A 23505-nucleotide genomic window follows, 5' to 3' on the forward strand; every position below is an offset into this window, starting at 1 on the left:
GCGATAGCGTGCATTTGCGCAGCACTGCACTCGATGTCCTTGGCAAACCAGTCATCAAGCCGCGATACCTCTCTGCGAACTTGATCTAATCAGCGCTTCGCAGGCTGACAGGGTAGAGAATCAAGTTTGGAAGGCTTCCTTCCATCGTTCGACATTTTGGAGAGAGATCACCAACACTCGAGGTATTGCTGGAAGATGCGACAGAAGCGAATTGAGCCAGCACCTGCGCTCCACACGTAGATTGGAATTCCAATGCCCAAGTACATGAATCAAGACGCTAGAGGTTTCGGTTTCACATAGCGCGAGTACCTTGTTCATGGGCACGGCGGCGATGGCAGCGCGGGAGCTGGGTGGCGTTGTCGATCCACAACTGAAGGTGCATAGGACTGCAAATCTGAGAGTCGTCGATGCGAGTGTGCTGCCATTCCAGACACATGGGAATGTTACATGGACATTGTATACTGTTGCTGAGAGGCTGCTGACATTTTCAGGGTCTTCTTTTCAGGGAGCTGCGTTGGATGACGAAAAGAGGCATCCAAGGCAATGGAGTGAAGACGGTAGCATATTCGACGCAAACATTCGCAGTGCCATAACGACAGGCCTTTCCACACTGAAACGCCATCCTCTGGACCAATGCAACCTCAGACATGCAAATGAGTGTGACCCCTATTCCCAACACCCAAAATGCCAAGCAATCAGGAACAAGAACTCAACTTTTACAAACGCCAAAAACGCCCCATCCCCATTTCGCCCCATCCCTCCCGTTCTCCACCGTCTTATCATGTCAGATCCTTCCCCCGAGCTCACCCCCAACACCCCCATTCACCTCAACCACATTCCCATACCCCTCCATCGGATAGTCCGCCACCTCAACCTCGTTCAGATGACTTCTTATCCGGACACTACTCCTTGCACTCCCACTCACCATACTCTGCCTCAACAGCGCGCTCCTCCGCGGATCCATTCTCGGCACTGCGGCAGGAACATGCTTGAAGCCACCTGCATGCCCGTAGCCATAGCCGTACTGCACAGGCCGTTTCCCGATAGCGACGGCAGAGCTTGCAGGTGAAGGGTTTGACGCTTGTGTTCGCGCGTACATGCGTGGCGGGGGTGGAATGTGCGCAGAGTAATTGAAGTTTGAGTCATTGGTGGAGGCGTTAGACTTGGGGTAGAAGGACGAATCCGGTGTGACGGGGCCCCAAGAGTCTTCGCGGTACATGGCGTCCGATGGGCTGGCAGGCTCGTCGATGTAGATCGAAGAGAACGACGTGGCGGCGGAGAACTGGCGTGCGAGCGGAGGCCGGGGGTGTTGCATTTTCTCGAGTTGGGGGTCAATGACGTTGCTTGAGGCGGTGTCTGTGTACTGAGGTTGGCGAGACTTGCGCTTGAGCGAGAGCATACGGCCGGGGTGCTTCGGTGGAGGAGGAATGCGCTTCTCGAGCCCGAGCATTTCGTAACAGGCTTTGCCGACCCAGAGCATCTGCTCGTGTTCACGGAGGTAGCGTTCGCCACCGAAAGACTTTTGCACAATCGTGCGGGCCATCATACCGAGTTTACGGCGCTGTTCGGTCTTCTCGTACATGCGGCGGGTGATGATCTCCACATCTTGGGCTGTTGGCTTATGTGGTAGAATTGGCGCCGGTTTGTCTGGAGAGTCCTCTGCATATTGCGCCCATTCGTCGAGCATAGCGAGGAGGTTGATTTGTGCGCGTGCAAGTCCGTATGCGTCGTTCGGCGCAACGACTTCGCTATAGCGCTTGCCGTCATCGGGGTCCGTGAGTACACGTAGCGAAGCACCGACATCTGTGCAGACAACAGGTGCACCGGTCAGTGCAGCTTCGCCAAGCGCCAGGGGCAGACCTTCAGAGACAGAGGAGTTAAGGAAGAGCCAACTATTGGCTAGCACCATGGCAGGGTCTGCCGTTCCTCGAAGAGTGCAACTCTCTCCCAGACCTTTGCAAGCAAGGATTTCTTGACACTCCGATGAATAGACGGGGGATTTGTTCAGTGCACCATAGATGTCGAGCTTGTAGTCTTTGAAGCCCCACTCGTTGGAGATGATGTCGGCGGCAAGGAGTGCGTTCTTGATGTCTTTTGCAAACCACACGTGGGAAAGCATAGTAACAGTGGGTGACTTCGTTTTGATTTCGGTCACAGGAGCGAACTTCGTCATATCGGGTATGCCATTTACAATCGGATCGACCTTCCGTCGGAAGACGTTTCGGTGGGTCAGTTGACCCTTAGAAGAGCCAATTTCAACCTCCCACCCAGGATTGAAGAAGTCTAGACAGGTCAGCAGACAGAAAGAGATTCCATGAAGTCAACCTACCTGCACAAGGGAGAATTTGATCAGCGTGATGCAGAATCAGACACGAGGTCAATTTCATCAGGCCAAGCAGGGAGTTTCGGATGAATGGCGGCAAGGTACACATAGCGGAGGAAAGGTAGAGGTTCGTCTCACGCCAGGAGATGGCATGATCCCAGATCTGAAGGGTACAGTTCCTCTTCAGCTTGCAAACGATTCCGTAGGATGCTGACACGCTGTGATGCGAGGCCTGGAAAACGCTCGGAATCTTCTCGGGGATAGGAATCGAGAAGATGAAAAGATCTGGCATGGTCAGCATAAAGCCTCTCAAAGGATGGTAATTGTATCCTTACATCTGAACCACAGCTCCAGAGCAGTGTCGAGATGCCCAAGCGTAGGCAGCTCGGTGCGGAACCACTCGGAAGGTGGCTGCGCGTTCGGCATATCGTCCGCTAGCCACAACTTCCTCCAAGTATCTTTGACAATCTCGCTTGTCCAGACCTCCTTCCAATGGCGGGAATCCTCAAAGTAAGTATTGAGATTGACCAACGCTCGTGTAGCTTGCTTGACATCCGCTGCAGTCATATTGACCGAGCGCGCCCCACGGACCAGCGCAGTCAACGTTGGAATGAAGTTCACTTTGATGTCGTTAATCGTTGCGTCCTTGACCAGATGGTCAACTTCGCTGTCCAGCTTGTTCGTGAACATGCCGTGTGAGGGGTGGAGGAAGTCAAGGCCCCAAAGTGGAATGATCTTTAGCGACTCGACGTTCTCTTCCGTCTGGTGCTTCGGAAGACCAAAGTCGTTGGCAGACTCAACCACCATGTGCCACTTAATGGTACGAAGATTATTGATCAAGTCGCGACGACAAGCAGAAACGCCACCACCCTCATTAGGCCAGGTCCCCGTATCAACAGCAATGACGTGAAGGTTGTTTTCTGTATCTCGTTGGAGCGTTTTCGTGCGCGTGAAGATAACCGCGTCACCGCCCTGTCCAAAGCTAAAGAGGTCGCTCATTCGAATGGCAAGTGGGGTCCAGGCACTGATGTCGCTGGTGAGATCTGCACTTGCCATAATCGCATCGGCGTGCAGTGCTAGGTAATCTTCAGCTTTCATGAGACTTCCACGGTCACGCCGGCGCCAATAAGGCCGCAAAAGCGTCGCCTTGCGGACAAGTTCCTCATCGACAAAGCGAACAACCACGCCGTCAAGATCAAGTCGCTTCTTCCACGCTTTCCAGAGCTGAGAACGTGCTCGAGAGGTCGAGATCTCTTGTCGTTTGATGTTGGTTCGGAAGAGGCGGCTCAGGAAGCTGGACGTTGGCGCCTTGAAGTCCAAGAGTGGATTCTCGTCCATAAAGTTGCAACGCGTAGGCTTCTTCAAGACACCTAACCAATCATGACGTATCATATCAGGCGTGTCTACAGTCTCTCCGTTGAGCTTGGTTGAGATGACTGGGTGGAACTTGTGATCGTACAACCAAGAACACTCGTAAACGTCGGCCCCCTGCACAAAGGTCGCTTCATGAACACGAGGTGTCGGAATCCATCGCTCCATCTTCTCTGCATGACGTACCGGAGGCGCACACCAACTAACGTTGACAGACATGTGTGGGAGCACGAATTCTGCTCTGAGCAATTCGTCGTCATACTTCGCATTCTTCCGGTAATGATACTTGAAGCGGACTAAATTGCCATGTTGCATGTAGCTTCCGGACTCAATGTGGCCCTTGGTATTGTACTGCACTTTGGCACTGTCATCACTGCCCTGAAGGCAGTTTCGTGCGAGTGGTAGCCTCGCGCTGTGGAGCTTTGTGATTCTTCCGAACCGAGAAACAGGTCTTGCTGGGTACTCGTATGTGAACTCGTTCGTAACATTTCCATTCTTGTACTCTTTGCGATTGGTTATGCGCATGTCTTTGCCGTATTCCGAGACACGTGTGTGGCCCCAAGTAGGCTCTTGCTTCAGAATGCCTTGGTAGAAGACGAGCTTGAAGCCATGGCCTTCAAGAGCATGGAAGAATGCCGTCTCTGTCTCTCCGTAGCTGCGAATGACAAGCCTGTCCTTCTTCTGTGACAGCAGGCTACCTTTAACAGTGCTAGCGAGATCGGAGATATCCTTTCGATTGTGGTAGAGGAAAAATGGAAGTGCGATCGACATCGCCGCTCGACTGTATATCCAGATCCCTGTTAGTAAAAAGGTTGCTGGCTTCGCAATGAATCTTGGTGTTCTACTCAGTGCGCAATTCAACTCGCGTTGATACTCCGGGTCTGCCATAGTCGCTAGTACAAAGAACTTAATCCAGGTACCAATCGAGTGATATACATATTCGAAAGGCGCTTTGATCCGTGCAGTGTAATCGCTGAAGATCATGGTTGTGGAGCGGTTGAGAATGGGATGGTGAGCCTCTTGGATATCCGCAGTGATCTGCCGGTACTCCTTTTCGTTGAGCGCTTGATCGCCACGGCTTTTGAAGTAGTTGTACTTGTGCACGGACAAAAATGCTCCGAGATCGTACCTCGCAAGTCGCGAGAGGATTGTGCAAGCCTCTTCGGCCTCGATGTTAGAGAGAATCCAGGACATCTCTGTGTTAGTGTATGGTCCGCGGGCTCCAAGACACCGCCGCAGAAACATTCTCCGTATGTCGAGAGGCAGAACATCCCATTGCGTGTCAGGGTCGTGTCCAAGACAAAGGTTGCACAAGAGCTCCTTCCTGCATAGGGTCTCGAACGCCATGGCTTCGGGGCCGTCCGACTTGGAAGGCATCGAGCGTTTGCTGCATTCGGAGACGGTGTACGGTTCGTCCCCTACAGGTCGACACACTAGCATTGACTCGGTGATATCAGCTTGATGATGTGGCATACCAAACATGGTTTCAGCGCATGCGTGCAGCAGTGTTTCGGCAATCACGTGGGAGTTGCTGCTTATGTTCATCTCTGCCGATGTGGTTCCTTTCGAGTCGGAAGCGACGAATAAAGTCAGGCGCCCGTCTGAGTATTGCGAAATGGCTCGAAGATCGGTCTTGTCGTCCGTGACCGACTGCATGGGGACAATGAATACTTTGATGAGTCCGTTTTGCCACGCAAGAACGATCCTCTGGACAAGGAACGGCATTGTAGGATATGCTTGCAACGCTAGCCGCGAGAGTGACTCGTGGGTACACGATAGCAGGATGGCGGTAACCTGATCCCCGGGATGACCGTACGGTAGAACTCTATACCGATCCTCTTTTGGAGCAGCACGAAGCTTGCCAACAAACGCTTGAAGCTCGCTCTGACTCCATTCAGCATTCACACCAGTGCCATTGTAGGCATGGAACTTCTCTGCGCTTGACCAGTGGATGCGATACCGAGAGGGAAGACCACGGATATGTACGGAATCGGATGAGTCGTTTGGAAGCTTTGGTCGGCGTTGGAACCTTTGTAGCTTCTCGGCTATCAGCATCTTGATGTCGAAGGCTTCCGGAAGACCGAGTTTGGCTGTGCGGAAGGAAAGCAAAGCTGCAGTCCACGTTGCTGCGGCTAGGGCAATGACGTTGTTGTATTGATAATCTGGGTTCGCTTTTCTGAGAAGGCTTCCGAGGAGAAATCCAAGAATGACAGCGGACAAAAGAGGCATCAGGGCGTGTGGGCCGGAAAAGATCTTGTTGTACTGGTACAGCAACAACCCGCTGTACGATCCCACGTAAGCCAAGAATATGACGGTGCCAAAGGGAGAGCTGTTGAATATCCAAACGAGTGCAACGCTCACCGCCAAGGCCCAGACGTGCACACCGATGAAGTGACAGAGCGTGTTCCAGTATAAATGCCGCCGAAATTTCATATCATTGGATTTGGCGTTCCTTATATGGGAGATGTTTTCGATCGACACTGGCGCCATCTGCTCCGACAGTTGATGCAAATGTTGGGCTTTATAGTCGAGAAGCACGGCACCGATGAGGTAATACGCCAATCCGAAGCCTACGGATAGACGGAGTGTTTCGTTCCCCGCTATGCCTAAGCCGTAATTGGGAACACCATTGAGTAGATCAAGCCAGCGATCCATCAGCGCCGTGAGAAAGTACAGGATGCCACAGCCTACTTCATCGCCAGCATTCCGCCAGTGAATGAATGAGTTGTGCAGGCGTATGCCTTTCTGTGACTGTTGCATGCTTTCCAGAGCGACCTGCGTCTCAAGATTCCAGGTAGAACTATAAGGAATAGGCCGTTTCGTATCGGTGAGTCGACAATACCAATCTAGTAGGAAGAGAGTGGACTCCCAGCACTCCGCGAGCTGTCTGACGAACACGTCTTCAGTAGGCCTGCTCCAGAAATGGCGTTTCTTCTCCTTCATCACCGCGTTGTATAGCTCTGAGCGACACAACGCGAGAATAGCTGGTTCACTGAGACCATGAAATAGCTCAGATGGATCAGTCGCGGTCTCGGAAGACTGTGCGAGTGATGAGGGCAGAGCCGTTGAAGTCCGAGGACCTTTGCTGAAACGCTTCGCTGAAATGGTATCAGTATATTTGCTACGCCGCATTGTAAGCCATACTTACGATTACGGTCGCCACGTGCTGGCGCCTGCCTCTTGGTACTTGTCTGCACATACCAGTCTTTCACATCGGAGTCATTGAGTGTCTTGATATCGTGGTACCATGTCACCCATTGCGTTGCGACATGCCGTGTACCCAGTAAAAGCAAAGATACAAAGACAAATAGGATACACGGATATATGATGATGTCGTATCCCTCGACCCAAATCGTAATGATTGGCGATATTATTAGTGTGGGGACCACAGCAATGATAACTCGGCGACCGTTGAGGAATGAAGATCCTGGTATCTGATACGTGGAGAGAACCGCCAATACAGAGAGATACGAGGTCAGACCAACCAAGTAGAAAAAGTATATTGCCCCAAGCCGAGGGCCATCCACGGCAGAAATGACAATGAATCCGACAAGGCTCGCAGCAATGGTGAAGGCGAGACCACCGATCAGGCGGGTCAAAACGAACATGTTCGCAGCAGAGAAAGCCATTGAGATAAGGTAGTAGGTGCCCCCGATCGAGATCCATGTTCCAATTGCTCCTGATAGTAACAGCGAAGTCATTAGTGCGTATGTAGCATATTTGGATTCTTCCGGAAGCATTTTGGCACTGAGGTAAAGTCCATGTCCCGTGGTAGACAAGAGTAGAATGTCTAAATCAATTAGCAAGTATGTGAAAGGACGTGGTACCAAACCCACCAACAAGGGCTGGGATAGCGAATACGCTAAGGAACGTGAAGCGACGATAGCCTGGCATGACTGAGGCTTTCTGATCAGGATCGATATCTGTTTGAGCTGCAGCGTATGCGGAGGCGAAGGACGGCGCATTAAATATCCACATCGGAGGCTGGTGCCCAGGCTCGTTGTAATAATCTCGATGCTTCTTCGAGAGCAATATACCAATATCGCTTGGCATAATGTCGAAGTAAGCCTCGCACCGGGACCCCAAAGCAAAAAGCTCTGCAAATGCAGCGCTCTGGTCAGAGTACTGGTTGAACAGGGGGTTGCGATCTGAAACCTCAATGTAAACCTCTTCGAATCCGGCTTTTCTGGCTGCGCAGAAGATGCAGAACAGAACGAAATCCGTCACCGAATCGACGTCTTCCCGAGCCGTCAGCTTTTCAATCGCGGCTGTGATGGTGTCGAGACCGTTGTGGTCGCGCCACCATAGCGTGTTGCGGAAGTTCGCGTCGATGTGTCGAAAGAGCGACAATGCCTCAGTACGGTCGAGACAGGGCAGGCGACAAAGCCGGTACCATTTGATACGAGCATGCACAAGTTGCTCGTCTGTTATCGCTCCGCTGATGTAATCCATGTTGCTGAGTTTTTTGAGTTGCCGATATGTCGGGACATCGATGAGCAGTTCCTGGCAGTGGTTGCGTATTGACGAAAGTAACGGACAAGACTCGTCCCATTCTGTGTGTTGAAGGTGCTGCATGTAGATAAGGAGATCCGAAGATGACAAAAGGGACAGATCCTGCTCTATTCGACGCGGAAGCTTTTTGATTTGACCAGTCGTACTCTCATGCTCGCTTAGTCCGTACTCCAAGAGGAAACACTGATATCTCGTAAAGCTCGATTTGCTCAAGTAGGTGTGTAACAGAGCCCCAGCGATGTCCTGCACTGATTTTGATAAGTATATAATTTGAGTGAAGGTTCTTTGCTCAGCTTCCCATACTGCCCAAAATTGACTTCCCGATGGGGTATGAAAACCGGAGTCAAGGCCAGTGAACACGCGTACTTGATGGTAGTCGTCGGCTTCATCGTTTGTTCGCAAGAGTGCATTTGCGAAAGTGGAAAGATTATCCCGAGCGGTCGGGACCAGGTCGACGTAACGACATACTGAGGTGCTGTAACTGAGGATCCGCTGCGCGACCTCATGCAGCTTTTGAGCAGGCATTCTGCTCAGCAAATTGAGTTTCCGTAGGCGCTGCTGTGACCGAAGGACATGATTAAAGTCGGCCTGAGTGGCGTCGAAACCGATCGGAAAGCACCCTAGAGATCCATAGAGGGTGCCAGCGAAGGAGCAAGATAACGGGTTCGCGACACGTTTTTCCACGGCAGTGCTCCAATTCAAACCCGTCGACACAGGAGACGTCGGCTCGAAGGAAAGAAGAGCACCGTTTTCGTCAATCTCAGGAAACTGGACGGTAAGGGTCGAAGAGCTTGAATTATCTTCACCATCGGATTCATCGGAAATGTCTAAGCCGGATATCGTGGTTCCTAGAAGCGGAAATATTGGCTGCAGGGGCAAGTAGTCATCAACAATGCTCGAGAATTCGGACGAGAGCTATTATTGTTAGCGCAACAGCTCCATGAGTTCCTAGCGAGGTACAACTCACAACACGAGTGGTTCGAAACTTCTCGTGCACGTTCATAACTCTCCGATCTTTGAGCCATTGGAAAGCAGCTAACGGTTCCGCGCAAGAGCGCACCTCGGCAATGTCGGTCAACGCGCAACGCCGGGAAAAATAAGGAATCGCGCCGTGGTAGCTACACCACATGTGTGCTCTCCTTGTGACAGCGTGCGATAAATCAGCTTCGTCGTCAATTGTGTCCCACATCATCGTGAGAAAAGGTCTCAAGCACGCCTGCGATACAAACGCCTTGGTAGTCGTCTTCATCTTGTCCATCGCAAAGTAGTCTCTTCGCTCCCCGTTCTCCATTATTGTACCATTCCTGACTACCATGCCATCGAAGAGCTTGAAGTTGAGCTTGGCGACGTCATTGAGGAAGTCGGGCCCGGACACTTCGAGGTACACGTCCAGGCCATAGGCATGAAATAATTTGGCGAGGGCATTGAGCATGCGAATACAGATTTGGTCCCTCCAACCGGCAACGAGGACGCCTGTGCAATATCTCCGTTCGTTGGGCCGCCGTACAGCACCGCTGAGAAACAGTGAGACAAGGTGTATCGCTTTCAACATGTCTATTTCGTTGTCTTTGGCGACGAACGGAAGAATCTTGAGAAGGTCTAGTCGCGCAATGATGTGCGGTCCAAGAGCGATGCTCTCATCGCTGATCGCCTCCAAGACACCGGGTTGGCCCAGGTCGAGCACTACCATGTCCCATGACTCCAGTATCTGTTTGTCTTCCTGTACGACAGGTAGACTGAGCAGGCCGAGGTATACGCCAAACGAGGACGGTTTAGCGGGAAGAGGCTGCTTTGGCCGGACGCAATGCGCCGTGTGGGATAGTACTAGCAGACGTTCTTGGACTGATTGCGGTAGAAGGTCATCGTCGGAGTCGTGCTGGGTGAACATGGTTAGCTTCATGGCTGTCTGAAGACCTTGGTACCCACCTGGAGGAGCTTCTTGATGCTATCGTAAGAGTTCCAAATGAGTGCAACGATTCCGATCAGAGCGCTCGCAGCGAGTATTGCTACCAGTGTCCATTCCCACCACTTGTGTACCTCTACACCAGACTTGAAAGCAGTGATGCCGAGTATGTTTGGCATGTTCCCGTGTCATGCAGACAACCGTGGAACACAAATTCTGGCGGTTGCCACGCCCGAGCGAAGCCAACCCAAAAGCTTGGTTCCGAGACGTAGTCAACACGAGAGTACGATTAGAATAATTGTCTGATAAGATGCGAAGGCATGGCGATTAAAGAAAGTAGCAATGTTTCATGCTAACTGATACTGGTGTCCTGGTGGACGACTGAGCAGAAATTGTGTGAGTGAGAGACTCGCTACCGCATTGGCTCTCTATAGAGCGGTGGCATATAAATGCCGGTATTATGGTTAGCCGTTCATGAGCCGGGTAGATGCACATAGAGAGGAAGTGTACTAGCAGTCATGTGTCTAGTTCTCGTCCAGCAGCAACGTCAGCTAATCGCACAACCGCATGCTGCCGTATGTCTCGCGCCGGACAGACAGGGTATGCAGCGACGAAGCATTGCCATCCTTCGAGAAGCTTGTGATACCAAACTTGGCTGCCGTATTGGGTAGTGAACGACGGACATAGAGTGGAACTTTGCGCAGCCGCAGCCTTTCGGCCGGACCCTGCCAGACGGAGAGTGGACATCTTCGGCAGCCAAGCCGCGAGGGTGTCCAGCTGCAATCTATCGTCGACGGCCGGCTTTGTGAGCGGGGCAGGGCGGCAGTATAAGGAGGACGGTGAATACGTGCAGTCACGACGTGCAGAAGCGTGACGCCAGCGACGAGCGGGCCCGTGCGCCGAGGCTGAACAAGGGCAGGGGCGACCCGCTAGTGCCCGGCCCGTGCACGATGCTGCTCTAACTAGCGCGGGAATCGGCCCCGTGCCTTTAGCCTAACCACCTTCTCCATATGCACTTAATATGCTATCAATGTCTCAACGCTATACAGGGCGTATGCTCGACATGAGCGACAGGGACCTATACGACCTGCCGATTTGCCAAATGACGAGCTTGCGTGGCGGCCGGCCACACGACTTCTTCGATAGGGGACGCGTCGCCTCCGTTATCCTTTCACCTCTGCCAGAGCCGACGGCACTCCAGCTCTTGCGGAACTGTGCAGCCGAAATGCTCCCGGCGGTCCTCTCTGTCTAGGTCTAGGAAAGTCGGTGTTCTCCGCCATGCTTTCCAACAGCCTGCCCAGACAGTGGCACGTTCCCGGTTGTCCACCTGCACCTTCTGCCGGCCTGCATGCTCAATGCAATGCCTTGCTGTCACGTTTCTTATACGGTGATATCACCTAAAGACAGCCTCTACACGTGGCGCAGATTCTGCCACCTCGTGTCCCTGCCTGAACTGGCCTTCTGCCAAGAACCCTGTCCAATTATATCTGCTCAGCGCCACCAGGCTTCCTGCTCACGCTACACACCGTAAACAGTGTAGCTTTGGGGTTGCAGTGCACACTGCCAGACGCGTATCGAGTACTCACCATGCCGCGTCATAGATCTAGGCCAGTTCTACAACGGGAAACGGCACCCAGGTGAGCATTGCGAATCGATAGTTCTGGCTTGTGCGTATATGCTTCTCTATTCTCCATTTAGACCAATGGTCTGGCCATTGCCCAATAGACACCGTGGTCCTTCTGCCGAGCCCAGATTTATTAATACGACAAAAGACCCCAAAATTTTGTATCTTCACGCTGTTGCTCTTTGACACTGTTCACGCAATGGCGCCATCATTCTTTGCGTCGTTGTTCCTCCTCACGTGTGCTCTCTTCACTGGGAGCACGTTCGCGCAGCAGAATGGAACAGCTCCCGATGACGGATCTCCAGCGGCCATCTCAGCTGCGACTGTCTCCAGCACCATCCTTGTCCTTGCACGAGACGACACATCTGCACAAAATGGTGCCACGTCAGGTCTCCAAGGCTATGGGATTCCATTCGAAGTAATCACTGTTCCCCAGGCCGGAATAAGCAGTCTACCGATCCTCAACGCATCCGCCACACACGGAAACTACGGTGGCATAGTTATAGTCAGCGAGGTTGGCTACAACTACGGTGATCAATACTACAGTGCTCTCACGAGAGCGCAATGGAACCAGCTTTATAACTATCAGACCAACTTTGGTGTGCGCATGGTGCGCCTCGACGTTTTCCCCACAAGCGACTTCGGGGTTGTGAGTCTTGGTGGCAATGTTAAGGATGAGCCAGTTGTCTTCACCAACGTTACTGGGTTCTCTACTGCAGGTCTGAAATCGTGAGTCCCACCTTGCGCTGGCTTCGCATAAGTCTGAGGATCTCCTACGATTCTGGCCAATGCCAATTCCTCCAACACCCGAGGCTGCAGTGTAACTGACGGACTGATCAGGGGCGCGAACGTCACAATCGCAGGCATCTTCCACAACCCTGCACAAATTACCAACTCTTCAATCGCTTGGGAGTTCGCCAAGTTCAGTAACTCGGGCACAGCTGGTGTTATCAACCAGATTGGCACGCGCCAACAGATGGCATGGTTTCTACCGTTTGCGCTGGATTGGGCTCCATCTTCGAACTACCTACAACATGCATGGATCAATTGGGTCACGAGAGGTCTCTATGTTGGTTTCCGCAGGCTATACTTCAACACGCAGGTGGATGACATGTTTCTGGAGACCCCGCTTTACACACCATCTGGCCAAACATACCGCTGCAAACCTGACGATCTCACTGCACATGTCGATTGGCAGACTACACTCAATGCGAAGATGCCGAAAGGCTCCGAATACTTCGTCGAAATCGGACACAACGGAAACGGAGCTATTGAGGCGGCAACAGACACTTCTGAAGGCCAGCGCACATGCAGTCCGAATACCGCTATCGAATATCCCGATCAGACCGATGGACCTCCCGATTATACCAAGCCACCGGGTACGGGCAAGGACATCTGGCCAACAACTCCGACCAAGTATTCGTGGTCTTTGGAGTGCAATGAAATTGATGATCTCTTGAACTGGTTTGCAGATGAATCCAACCGTGACGCTTTCGCCCACATCTCGCACACTTTGTAAGCACTGCACCCGAGTCAGTTGACCTTGTCTAACCTAAAAAAGTACTCACGAAGATCTAACCAATGCCACATACGCGGATACTTCCAAAGAGATCTCGTTCAATCAGGCCTGGCTGAAGCAGGTCGGACTTGATGCTGCTGCACGCTTCAGCCCGAAGGGTATCATTCCTCCTGCCATCACTGGCCTGCACAACGCGGATGCTCTTCAGGCTTGGAAAGACAATGGTATCGTCAACGTTGTCGGTGATAACACGAGACCTTTACTACTTAACACTGTGAACCGTTTTTGGCCTCTGAACACCACTGTAGCTGCCAACGGCTATGCCGGCATTAATGTGATGCCACGATGGGCCACGGTCATCTACTACAACTGCGATCTTCCGGCGTGCACTCTACAGGAATGGATCAACACTTCTGGCGGAAAGGGCACTTTCAATGACCTATTGGCCAACGCACGCGACACGGCCGTACGCAACCTCTTCGGCCTACACTGGGACGCGTAAGTCCATCCACCAATATAGCTACCTTTTCTAACCAAAGTCGCAGCTACATGTTCCATCAAGCAAACCTCCGGGTTAACGACGTCCCCCAAACCACCGTCAACGGGAAAAAGGGCCAGTTCTCCCTCCTTATGACCTGGGTTGAAACTGTTTCCGCGGAAATCATGCGCCTGTAAGTATTTGTCTCGCCATTCCACTACACCAGCTAACATTCCTAGCACAACCTGGCCCTTCAAGACCCTCAAACACGACGACCTCGCCGCAACCTTCCTCGCCCGCCAAGCCCGCGACCAGTGCCGCCCCAGTCTCACTTGGCAAACTAGCGCGGACGGCAAGGGCATCGAAAGCGTGACAGTTTATACCGCGGGCGGTAACAAGTGCGGTACCACGATTCCTGTGACGTTCCCCATCACGCCTGCGCAGTCAACGGGCGCGACGAAGGAGCAGATTGGCACGGATCCGCTGACGTACTGGGTCACTATGAGCGGCGCGAGTCGGACGTACACATTTAGCAGGGCGTTGCCCTTGTAGATTGGGTTTGGATTGTACGTTTAGATATACAAGGGGAGAGAGATGCATGCATTCGCTTAGACGGTGGAGATGGTGGACGTAGTGTAACTGCTATACCCAAAAGCAAAATATGTTTCCTTTGTGACGAGTCCCTGAGACATTCGCATGAGTCCACAAAGCGATTAGCTTGGCCCTGGAGTGTGTTCTTTGCAGCATGGTCCAACTGCACACACCGCACCCGTGCGCGCTCATCCCGCTCCCCACCGTTCTCCATCATACAAATCGAAACGTAAGATCTTCCTTGCGGGAACAACGGCACCCGTACATGCACCCACTGCATACAATTGCATTGCCCAGATGCCACCCAACTCGCTGCCCCCCAAAGCGGATAGTGTGGCGTCGCACCGGCCAATCACGACGCACGGGCACTAGTGTACCTTTCTCACGGACGCGATTTTCGTCTTCGGACCGCCGCGCAGACGTCCTCCTTCTCCGTGATGTTTTTGGACACGAGATGCGTGCGGCTGAGGACGCGACGACCCGGCATTCCGTTTCTCGTATGTACGCAGCCCGTACGTGCTGGTGCGTTCTGCAAAGGTGAGCGAGAAAACTAGCACGGTAGATCGTGTTCGTTCCGCGAGTCGTTTGAGAAATCGGGATCGAGGCTCAGCCACAGCACGAGCAGAGGAAGCTGCGGACTAGCTGGATGGAGATGCAGGTAGATTAATTCTCTTGCGGTCCGGAACAGTGCTGTTATTGCGCGGGTGGCTTAGTATATTGAAAGCTTTTGCGTGATCCGGATGAGCAAGATCATACACGCTGGGTCTGAGACACGGACAGATGCTACTCCTGCACCGATCATCGTGGATCGATGTCCTCTACACCCGCCAACGTCCATCTGAGAAGCCCCCAGCTACCTAAGCCGAACGCAGACCTCGATGTGTACAGCAGCATGCCCCACAAAGCGCCTACCGTGCGCCACGATCCGTATTACCCGCCTGCAAACTAAGCCCCATCTAGCACGTCCCATCCCATATCCATATTACCTACCCAATCCCCGTGCCAGATGAACGTTGCACAGCTTTCGCTTTTTCCTGTCTCTGCCACTGTTTACGTTTGCGTATGCTAAACCGCCGAAGAGGCACCGCACCGCCTCTGCCTGCGCCTCGAGCTGGACGCTGGCGACGAGTTTGATACGTCGCTGCGTATAAGGAACGGTTTTGTTTTGCCTATTGCCTAAGAGAGTTTCATTTGGAAGCCCGAAACGGACATCCTTCCGATTTGCTTGTGTGCGCGTTTTGTTTCAGCGTTCTCGTCTGGGTATACAAAAGCTATCGTGTCCGTCCCGTCAGAAGCGCAGGACAATAGTGCTGCACGCAAAATGAACGAAACAACAGTAACTTCCAAGAAGCTTGCGACCCGCCGCCCGTGGTCTCTCCGGCGGAAACTCATCCTAGGCGGCGCGCTTGCGCTCGCGGTGCTGGCGCTTGCCCTGGGCCTTGGGCTCGGCCTGACCATCGGGCGCGAGCATGACAGTGACGACGACGGAAACGGTGGTGGCGACAATGGATCGCCAGCGCCCACCTCATCGCCCCTACCGACGCCTACAGGGAATATCACGTGGACACCGAAAGTAAACGACACATGGCAGATCATCCTCCAGTCCAACATGATACTGGACAAAGACGCCACGAGCGTGACTCCGGACGTTGCCGTCTACGACATCGACCTTTTTGATACACCGGCCGAGACAATCGCAACGCTGCATCGCCTTGGCAAGAAAGTGATTTGCTACTTCAGCGGGGGCAGCTATGAGCCTAGACGGCCAGACAGCGGAGACTTTAAGGAGGAGGATATGGGGAAGGAGTTGGATGGGTGGCCGGGGGAAAGATGGCTGAAATTGGGAAGCGAGAATGTAAGGGGCATCATGAAGAAGAGGGTGGAGCTAGCAGGGAAAAAGGGTTGCGACGGGGTGGATCCGGACAATGTTGACGGATTTGTGAGTTGGCTGTCCCTTTGCACGGTCTGTTTGCTGTTGTTGTTGTTGCTGCTGCCAGGACAGTGCAATATCGACATGAGGTGCGAAAAACTGGACGCAGGACTGACTGTGCCGTAGCAAAACGACAATGGGCTCGGCCTGACCGCCGCCGACAGCATCGCCTTCATGGCCTATCTCTCCAACCTAACGGTCCCGCTCCATCTCGCGCTCGGCCTCAAGAACGCCGGCGACATCATCGCCGAGGTACTGCCTATCGTTCATTTCTCCGTCAACGAGCAGTGCGTCGAGGAGAGCGAGTGCGACACCTTTGCACCCTTCGTCGCCGCCGATAAGCCTGTATTCCACATCGAATACCCCGATGGGGCAGGCGACCAAAGCGGGCTGAAGAAGAGCGTCGTGCAGAAGTACTGCGGGGACCAGGGTGCTGCGGCAGGCTCCGGCGGGTTCAGCACCGTGTTAAAGAAGATGGACCTGGATGGGTGGGTGGAGTACTGCGATGAGGCTGTGAGGATCACGGCAGTGAACAGCACGGATTCTGCAAGGTGAAACGTCCGACTACCTGCCAATGTCATCAACATCACCGGTCAATTGAAGGTGCGATAAGGGCGAGGGATTTTGCAAGCGGTGACGCTACGGAACAGGGAATTTGCGCGGACCTAAAAAGCTTTGTGCATGATCGCGCGCGCAAGGTTTCGTGCAAGGTTTGACGAGAGCAAGAGAACCTGAACACCGTCGCGCGCAAGACGCAAAGGCAGGTGGGTGTGGAACACCATTCACGGCAGGAACAGAACATCGGTATTCTCCTTCCTACACAAGTCCGTAAGCTCCGATGCGGCTGCGAGGTACCTGGTTGAGGTATCTTGTCGCGCATTTCTGCCGACGAGTTTGGGAACTGCGGGGTGCAGCGCGTGGGCAGCAGGCGCAGGCATGTCAGAGTAAGCTTCGTCAGCGCAATTAAGAAGAAAGGCTTTTTGAATGCCATGTACCGGTGCGGCAAAACACACCATGGCGGCAAGTGCGGGTGAAAGCTTGAGGAGAACATTTGATTCTTTTCCCTCGCCAATATCATCCGCGACGGCCGTAAAGCGCAGCTCCAATATACACTGCTGATCATGGGCAATCATCTGACTTGAGCCTCATCGGAAACGTCATTCTGCGTGCTTCTTGACGAAGGTGGCGTTTCAAAGGCCGTGGTCTGCAGTGTCCAAAGTTCCCTAGAACCGTGGATTTAAGGTTGTGGGCCAGAAGATCCACTTCCTTAGTCTCCGTGTCCAAGAACGCCATGTCCGAACACGACGAGCGAAGGAACTCAACACCTCCTACGCGACACATGGGCTACATCGCGATGTTGTTGATGAGGGCCCAAACATCGCTAATGCAGAGGTGCTGCAACTCTTCATCGCTAGAGTCGAGACTGCGGGGGATTTGTCCGCGGTTATTTTACCAGATCGAGGAGGTGGATTCTGTGCTGGTAAATCGAGGACCGGGGTCCAGCGAACGGGTGAAATGCGGAAGAATTGTACCAGATCTTAGGGTAGGGAGATCGGCACAGGGCGCCAGCAGGGATACTCAAGAACCCTGCAAATTCCGCCAGGCGTTGCAAAGCAGGGAGTACGCGTCCCTAATTCAAAAATATTGTTGAGGGCAGTTGAAAAAGAGCAGGAGGTGAAAGAACTAGTGTTCTTGCGCATGCACGAGTCTATTGACGCCTGTCGGCTTTGCTCGTGCATGAGAGCACCCATCTCGTTCACGGCAAGAAACTCGCTTAGAGCATGCGCATTCCGAACCACAGCCGATGTCCGAACCGTAAACAGCGCGATCAGCATTGCAGCTCGGCGCCTAGGAACGGCTTGGGGAAAGATTGTTCTCTTAGTGTGTTCCATGTGTCCCAATCTGCTTGCACCGGGCCAGCGATGCCAAGACACCTCGTAAAATTCTGCTGCTGTTGGTCGATACGAGCGTAGACTGCATCTAATGGATAATTGGCCATGTTGGTGAAAAGCTTTGCGGACTCTACAGTCGTGTGTGAAATGCGTCTCAGCATGGAAAAAGTCATACATTCTGAACATTGGGTTGCAGCAATCGTCACGGATTCCGATCGGTGTGTCGAATTTTTGTTCCAGGTATTTCTGTGCGGCAGAGGGAAAGCACAACAACAATGCTGAAATTACCACCCCTCTTAGGTTAACGATGCGATTCTGCAAGCAGCCTACGGTATCTTGGGTCGGCAATGCATCCTGCATGTCGTGACCACTTGGTGTTGTCTCCGCGAGAAGCTCTGCATGTCGTGATGTTCGATCCATCTCACCTTCCTGCCAGAGCTACGGCAAACAAGAAGCTCGAGACATGCAGCCCAAGAAGCATCGAGGGGTCTGCGTAGACTTGTGCACGAGCGGAGGTGTTAGTCGCACTTGCAGAATCGATAGTTGTTCTACCATTATGCATGGCATCAGCAAGACTTCCAGAACCATCCTGGTAGTTCTCAACACGCACACTAGAGTCTTGACGGAGTATGAAACAATAGAACATGCATAGGTAAAGATGGTTTTCACACCACTCCGAGAACAGATGCCTGAACAAAGCCCTCGTTCGTATTGGCCTGCATCACGAAGCGCTTGGGGCTGAATCTGAGAAAATATCGTAATAGGCTCATGGTGTCTGAATCCGAACAACTACGCTCTTGGAGGTGTGCAGATATGGAAAGCCGTGTCCATGAATAGCAACAACATTTTCGTCGCTTCAATGTAAAGCGTTCCTGATCGCTCCGTGCTCAAAACGACTCAGCGTTGAGGTTCGTGCGAATACGGTGTATGCGTGTCAACGTTGTACAACAGATGTGCATGTATTGAAGCGGTGGCGGATGGCGATCATGTCGTTGGCCGTGGCGCCGGTACATTTCCTAATCAGTTAATGGTGCTGACACGCGGCTTCGCCTCAAGCTATTCGAAAGTGGAGGAGGCTTCGAAAGTCTGCGAAGAGCCGCGTCGCCAATCTGGTTGGCCTCAAAATTCCCGGGATGACAAGCATTGTCACAGCAAAGTTCGCCAGTTTGTAGACCTCGGACCCGGAGGCGTTCGGCAACGAACGCCACGTCAACACCGAAGGCGCAATAGCAAGCCCTGATTCAATTGTGGGGAGCGAATTGAGGCTGTATAGGACGAATATACAGCTTGCTGGCCAACCGGCACCGGGACGGGTTGACCGCTGCAATTCATGCAGGAAAGGCGCAGAGGTAGGGTTCTAGCGCGCCCAGGAATGGGGTCAGTACCAGGATTGGTCAGGGATCTGCCTCCCCGGTCAAGGGTGTAAAAGCAGCGAGAGGCCCCGCTGCCGCCAGGTTGTGGAGGACTTGGAGTTTCGCGGGGAAAGGGGAGGGTGTAGTGATCATTGCTTGTTTCGCGATCGCACACCCTCTCATGATCTGGCCATTCCTGTTCCTGGTGGCGTTGCTCAGCGACAGCAATTTCCACCATCGGGCTCACGGTCCGCGCAGACTAGGACGCCGATTCACTGGGCCAGTCACCTCAACTCGCGCCATTCAACCTCCCTCTCAAATCTTACCATCCCGCCGGAATGGTCAAGCGTCTGAGTGATGAGAGCTGATCGGGAATGATTAACGCACGCAACCAGATGCCACTGTTCGTGACTGATGCTTTGACGATGATTGTCAGGAACATGACGTGCTACCGCACGCTTGATTGGGTTTGCAAAGTACGACCGCTTCAGTGGTTGCTCGGTGGTGAGTCGGAGTCCGAGCCCGACCCAATGTACGGAGTCAACCTGACCTCGCTGAGCAATTCTGAGCGTATTGTTGTCCCTTCTGCTCTGCGCTATGCTTCGAAAGTGCTTCGATCCGACTCGAGTTGAGGGAGGAGTACATTCAAACTCGACGAGAGGACTTTGGAAGGTGCTCGTTGTATTTTTGTTGGCTCCAGATATGATTTCGAGAAAGCACAGCTCGTGATGATACTCCCTTTGATCCACGTAAGCGCGGCTACGTTCAAACTAGTTTCGAAAATTGTGTCGACTGAGATAGAGTATGTACTCAGTGTGTCTCATGACGAGAAATTTCTCGAAAACCACGGCGAGCACGTAGAGACTTCGAGGATCTTCGCACAGCATGCCGCTTTTTGCGCCTGGATCAAGCATTGCAATGTACCTTTAGTGGCAAAATCTGCAACTGCCGAAACCTTGAACAATCCGGTTGCCAGGTCCACCACCGCGAAACCTGGTCAGGCTGGGCGAACGAGTTCTATACGACGCGCAGAGCCTGCGCCGCCTGTACCGACGTCGGGTGGGAGTAGAAGTGCTGCCTTATGCCCAATGCCGAAATGAAAGGAGCGTCCCTGGCCATCGCAGCCCTCCCTTGACGCATGACTTCCAAGCAGCTGCTGAGAAATCCAGTCCCTGGGAGGCAGCTTCTGGTGCACATACCATGATCGTTCTATACAGAAGTGCGAGCAGGGCATCATGCAAACGCCTTCCCGAGTAGACTGCAGCTCCGTGAAGGGCTCAACAGTAAAACTTTAGCACCACGTGGTAGACACGTAACCGACTATGCATACATACTTGACTGCGTATAATATGTGGTTACCATGCAAGCAGCCCTCCCTCGGCGGCAACAGTACCACCGGGTTCATTGTTCGGGTCTTCGATTGCCGTGACCAGTACTCGTGGATGCAGTGAAGCTGTTCGTTGGTCAAGAAATATGCCTCTCGAACCAAACTGACGGGATGCTCCAGGAAGATTTCGCACAGCTGAAAGACGGGAGGCCACCCTCCGGTCGAGGGGAGATCGTGAAGCGGGAGAATAACGGAGGCGGCCGTGGCTAATCGCGCACGTGTACCTACCTGCCTGTTGAGAGAACTGAACAAGGCTAGCCGGGGAGTGACCGGAGAGGGTGCAGCATCTGTGAATGCATGCTGCGAAGTTTTGTCTAGATGTGTGAGACCAAAAGTAGTAAAACGAGCGGATGTAGGCGTGATGCTGTGGGCCAGACCAGGCGGCATCAGTATGCGTCCCTGTTGCAGCCAGATCCTACTTGCATGGCCTACGGAAAACCCAGAGAAGCATCTGGAAGCTGCGCTTGCGCACCATATGGGAATACGTAGCCCAGTGTGATGCCGTACAAATTGTACAGGGATGTAACCGAGGAAAGCCTATATTCGAGAGTGCTAGACCGGAGGGCCAGCTTCTGACAAGAATAAATCGGGATGAAGCGGCCGGAACGTGCCAAGGGGCGGCCCAGCACAAACGATATTGGGCGGTACTGAAAAAACCTTGCATCGAAATATACTCCACCAGATCGGGATATGCTTCGTGAGCCGTTTCAAAGCTTCGACATATATAAGGCGATAGCACGTACCGGTTCCAGGTAACGTCGAGAATCGCAGTCACTCTTTGAATCTTCTCAACTCTTCGATATCGCAATGGAGTGTTACCTCGACGCGAACACGGGAGCATCGTCTCCTTCCAGCTTCTCATTGTCAGTCACCGAGTCGCCCCAAGCTGTCAGCACCCCGGACACCCAGAGGTCAGTCCTGTTCGACGAAGAGATTGCGGCGGATCCATTGGACATTGGCGAAAATGCTTCACCTTCCTTCATCATGGTGGTGGGAGGCCTTGGGTACATCGGCTCTCATACGGTGCTCGAGTTATTGAAGGCGGACTACAACGTCCTGGTCATTGACGACTTGAGCAACTCGTACGAAAGCGTTTTGCACCGTATCCAGACGTTAGCAGCCGAACATTGCGCGATGCTCAACAAGCCAATGCCGGCATTGCAATTCCAGCAGCTGGACTACAGAAGCCCGATGATGAGATCGGTCCTTGCAAGCTACTCGTCATACAGCATATGCAGTAAGCCTGTAGCTGTTTCAACGATGCCTTTTCCGTATTCAGCTCTTCAGCGCACCGACTCCGGTATCGACATGGAACCAGAAGATACGCCAGAACAGACACTTCAACGCCAGTCCAGAATTACCGGCGTAATTCACTTTGCTGCCTACAAATCGGTCGAGGAGAGCATCCGTATGCCACTCAAATATTACATGAACAATGTTTGCGGCATGGTGGAGTTCCTTGGTCTGCTCGAGGAATTTGGTATCAAGAACTTTGTCTTCTCATCTTCGGCAACAGTGTACGGTGAAGGCGCCAACTGTGGGGCCCCACTGCGTGAAGAGCTCTGCGTGCACCACCACGAGACCTTCATCGACAGCGACGGTTTTGAGCGACAAGCGACGCCCGGAGTGATGGGCCTCACCTCGCCATATGGTCGATCGAAATTCATGTGCGAATCCATTCTGGCGGACATTGCGCGGTCAGATGCATCGTGGTCGATCACAGCCCTACGATACTTCAACCCGGTAAGTGGCCCGCATTTTCCGATTGGAGACATGCTGATGAGGGTTGGCTAGGTCGGATGTCATGAGTCGGGATTGCTGGGTGAAGATCCTCGCCAGAAACCGAGCAACCTCATCCCCGTAATTGCCACCGTCCTGACAGGCGCTAAGCCCGTCTTGGACATCTTTGGTACCGACTGGAATACTCCCGACGGTACAGCTGTTCGAGATTTTATCCATGTCGTCGATCTAGCCCAAGGCCATATTGCTGCTTTGGCAGCGTCCGCAGCTGGTCGTGTGAAGGCACCGTTCCGGGCATACAACCTGGGTAAATTTGACCTGAAGCTTTTCGAACAACACTGCTAACCACTATCAGGAACTGGCCGGGGACACACAGTGCGAGAAGTCCACGAGAGCCTGCAGAGTACCTCTGGAAGAGCGATTCCTGTGCGTGAGGTAGGCCGGAGAGCAGGTGACGTTGGCTTCTGTGTTGCAGAGGTTCAGCGAGCCGAGACCGAGCTTGCGTGGAAGGCACAGAAGACGTTGAGGGACTGTTCGGTAGACGTATGGAACTTTACCAAAGGAAGGTGTCCAGTACCGGACGAGATGGAAACCTAGGGGTAGAGCTGGCATGGGGAGGCATTTTCAGCGGGCTCGTGTGATTTGACGAACATTCTCCAAGACCACATTCCGGTAGAGGTGGTTTCTGGAGGCTTAGCAAGGCGTTTGGGCGTTTGATATCTGCACTTGCATATCCTAGCGTCTTAGATGTTCTTCTCGATATTTGGCCCCAGATGGCCTGGCGTAATCAAAACATCTCTTTCATCTGCACAAACATGACTCTTGGGTGAGATGCGACAACGCGTTTGGCCGCGGAGCATGGTCGTGGTCATGTCGGCCCGAA

General features: G+C 53.0%; 6 protein-coding genes across 6 annotated transcripts; 3 read left to right on the forward strand and 3 right to left on the reverse strand.

The window, feature by feature from the left end:
- Positions 1 to 784: 784 nt before the first annotated feature.
- CC84DRAFT_1145638 (uncharacterized protein) lies at positions 785 to 10288 on the reverse strand (the record flags this gene model as incomplete). Its single annotated transcript, XM_018176520.1, has 7 exons — positions 785 to 2283; positions 2330 to 2608; positions 2659 to 6837; positions 6882 to 7484; positions 7531 to 9121; positions 9174 to 10082; positions 10133 to 10288. 7 exons carry the CDS (start codon positions 10286 to 10288, stop codon positions 785 to 787), a joined length of 9216 nt encoding a protein of 3071 aa, XP_018036277.1.
- A 1628-nt stretch (positions 10289 to 11916) lies between these two features.
- On the forward strand, positions 11917 to 14317 carry CC84DRAFT_1205580 (uncharacterized protein). Its single transcript, XM_018181982.1, has 5 exons — positions 11917 to 12462; positions 12574 to 13248; positions 13295 to 13750; positions 13798 to 13923; positions 13970 to 14317. The coding sequence occupies exons 1-5, from the start codon at positions 11933 to 11935 to the stop codon at positions 14280 to 14282; spliced, it is 2100 nt and encodes a 699-aa protein (XP_018036278.1). The 5' UTR covers positions 11917 to 11932; the 3' UTR covers positions 14283 to 14317.
- Positions 14318 to 15252: 935 nt separating this feature from the next.
- CC84DRAFT_740509 (endo alpha-1,4 polygalactosaminidase precursor) lies at positions 15253 to 16822 on the forward strand. Its single transcript, XM_018187254.1, has 2 exons — positions 15253 to 16260; positions 16378 to 16822. The coding sequence occupies exons 1-2, from the start codon at positions 15643 to 15645 to the stop codon at positions 16804 to 16806; spliced, it is 1047 nt and encodes a 348-aa protein (XP_018036279.1). The 5' UTR covers positions 15253 to 15642; the 3' UTR covers positions 16807 to 16822.
- Positions 16608 to 17581, reverse strand: CC84DRAFT_740571 (uncharacterized protein). Its single transcript, XM_018187256.1, has one exon. It carries the CDS (start codon positions 17372 to 17374, stop codon positions 16838 to 16840), a length of 537 nt encoding a protein of 178 aa, XP_018036280.1. The 5' UTR covers positions 17375 to 17581; the 3' UTR covers positions 16608 to 16837.
- On the reverse strand, positions 17582 to 18957 carry CC84DRAFT_740570 (uncharacterized protein). The gene has a single exon (XM_018187255.1). It carries the CDS (start codon positions 18561 to 18563, stop codon positions 17790 to 17792), a length of 774 nt encoding a protein of 257 aa, XP_018036281.1. The 5' UTR covers positions 18564 to 18957; the 3' UTR covers positions 17582 to 17789.
- Positions 18958 to 21479: 2522 nt separating this feature from the next.
- CC84DRAFT_740586 (UDP-glucose 4-epimerase) lies at positions 21480 to 23321 on the forward strand. Its single transcript, XM_018187257.1, has 3 exons — positions 21480 to 22625; positions 22677 to 22929; positions 22978 to 23321. The coding sequence occupies exons 1-3, from the start codon at positions 21690 to 21692 to the stop codon at positions 23217 to 23219; spliced, it is 1431 nt and encodes a 476-aa protein (XP_018036282.1). The 5' UTR covers positions 21480 to 21689; the 3' UTR covers positions 23220 to 23321.
- Positions 23322 to 23505: the final 184 nt, after the last annotated feature.

This window comes from Paraphaeosphaeria sporulosa (assembly GCF_001642045.1).
Source record: "Paraphaeosphaeria sporulosa strain AP3s5-JAC2a unplaced genomic scaffold CC84scaffold_5, whole genome shotgun sequence".
Classification (NCBI taxonomy): Eukaryota; Fungi; Ascomycota; class Dothideomycetes; order Pleosporales; family Didymosphaeriaceae; genus Paraphaeosphaeria; species Paraphaeosphaeria sporulosa.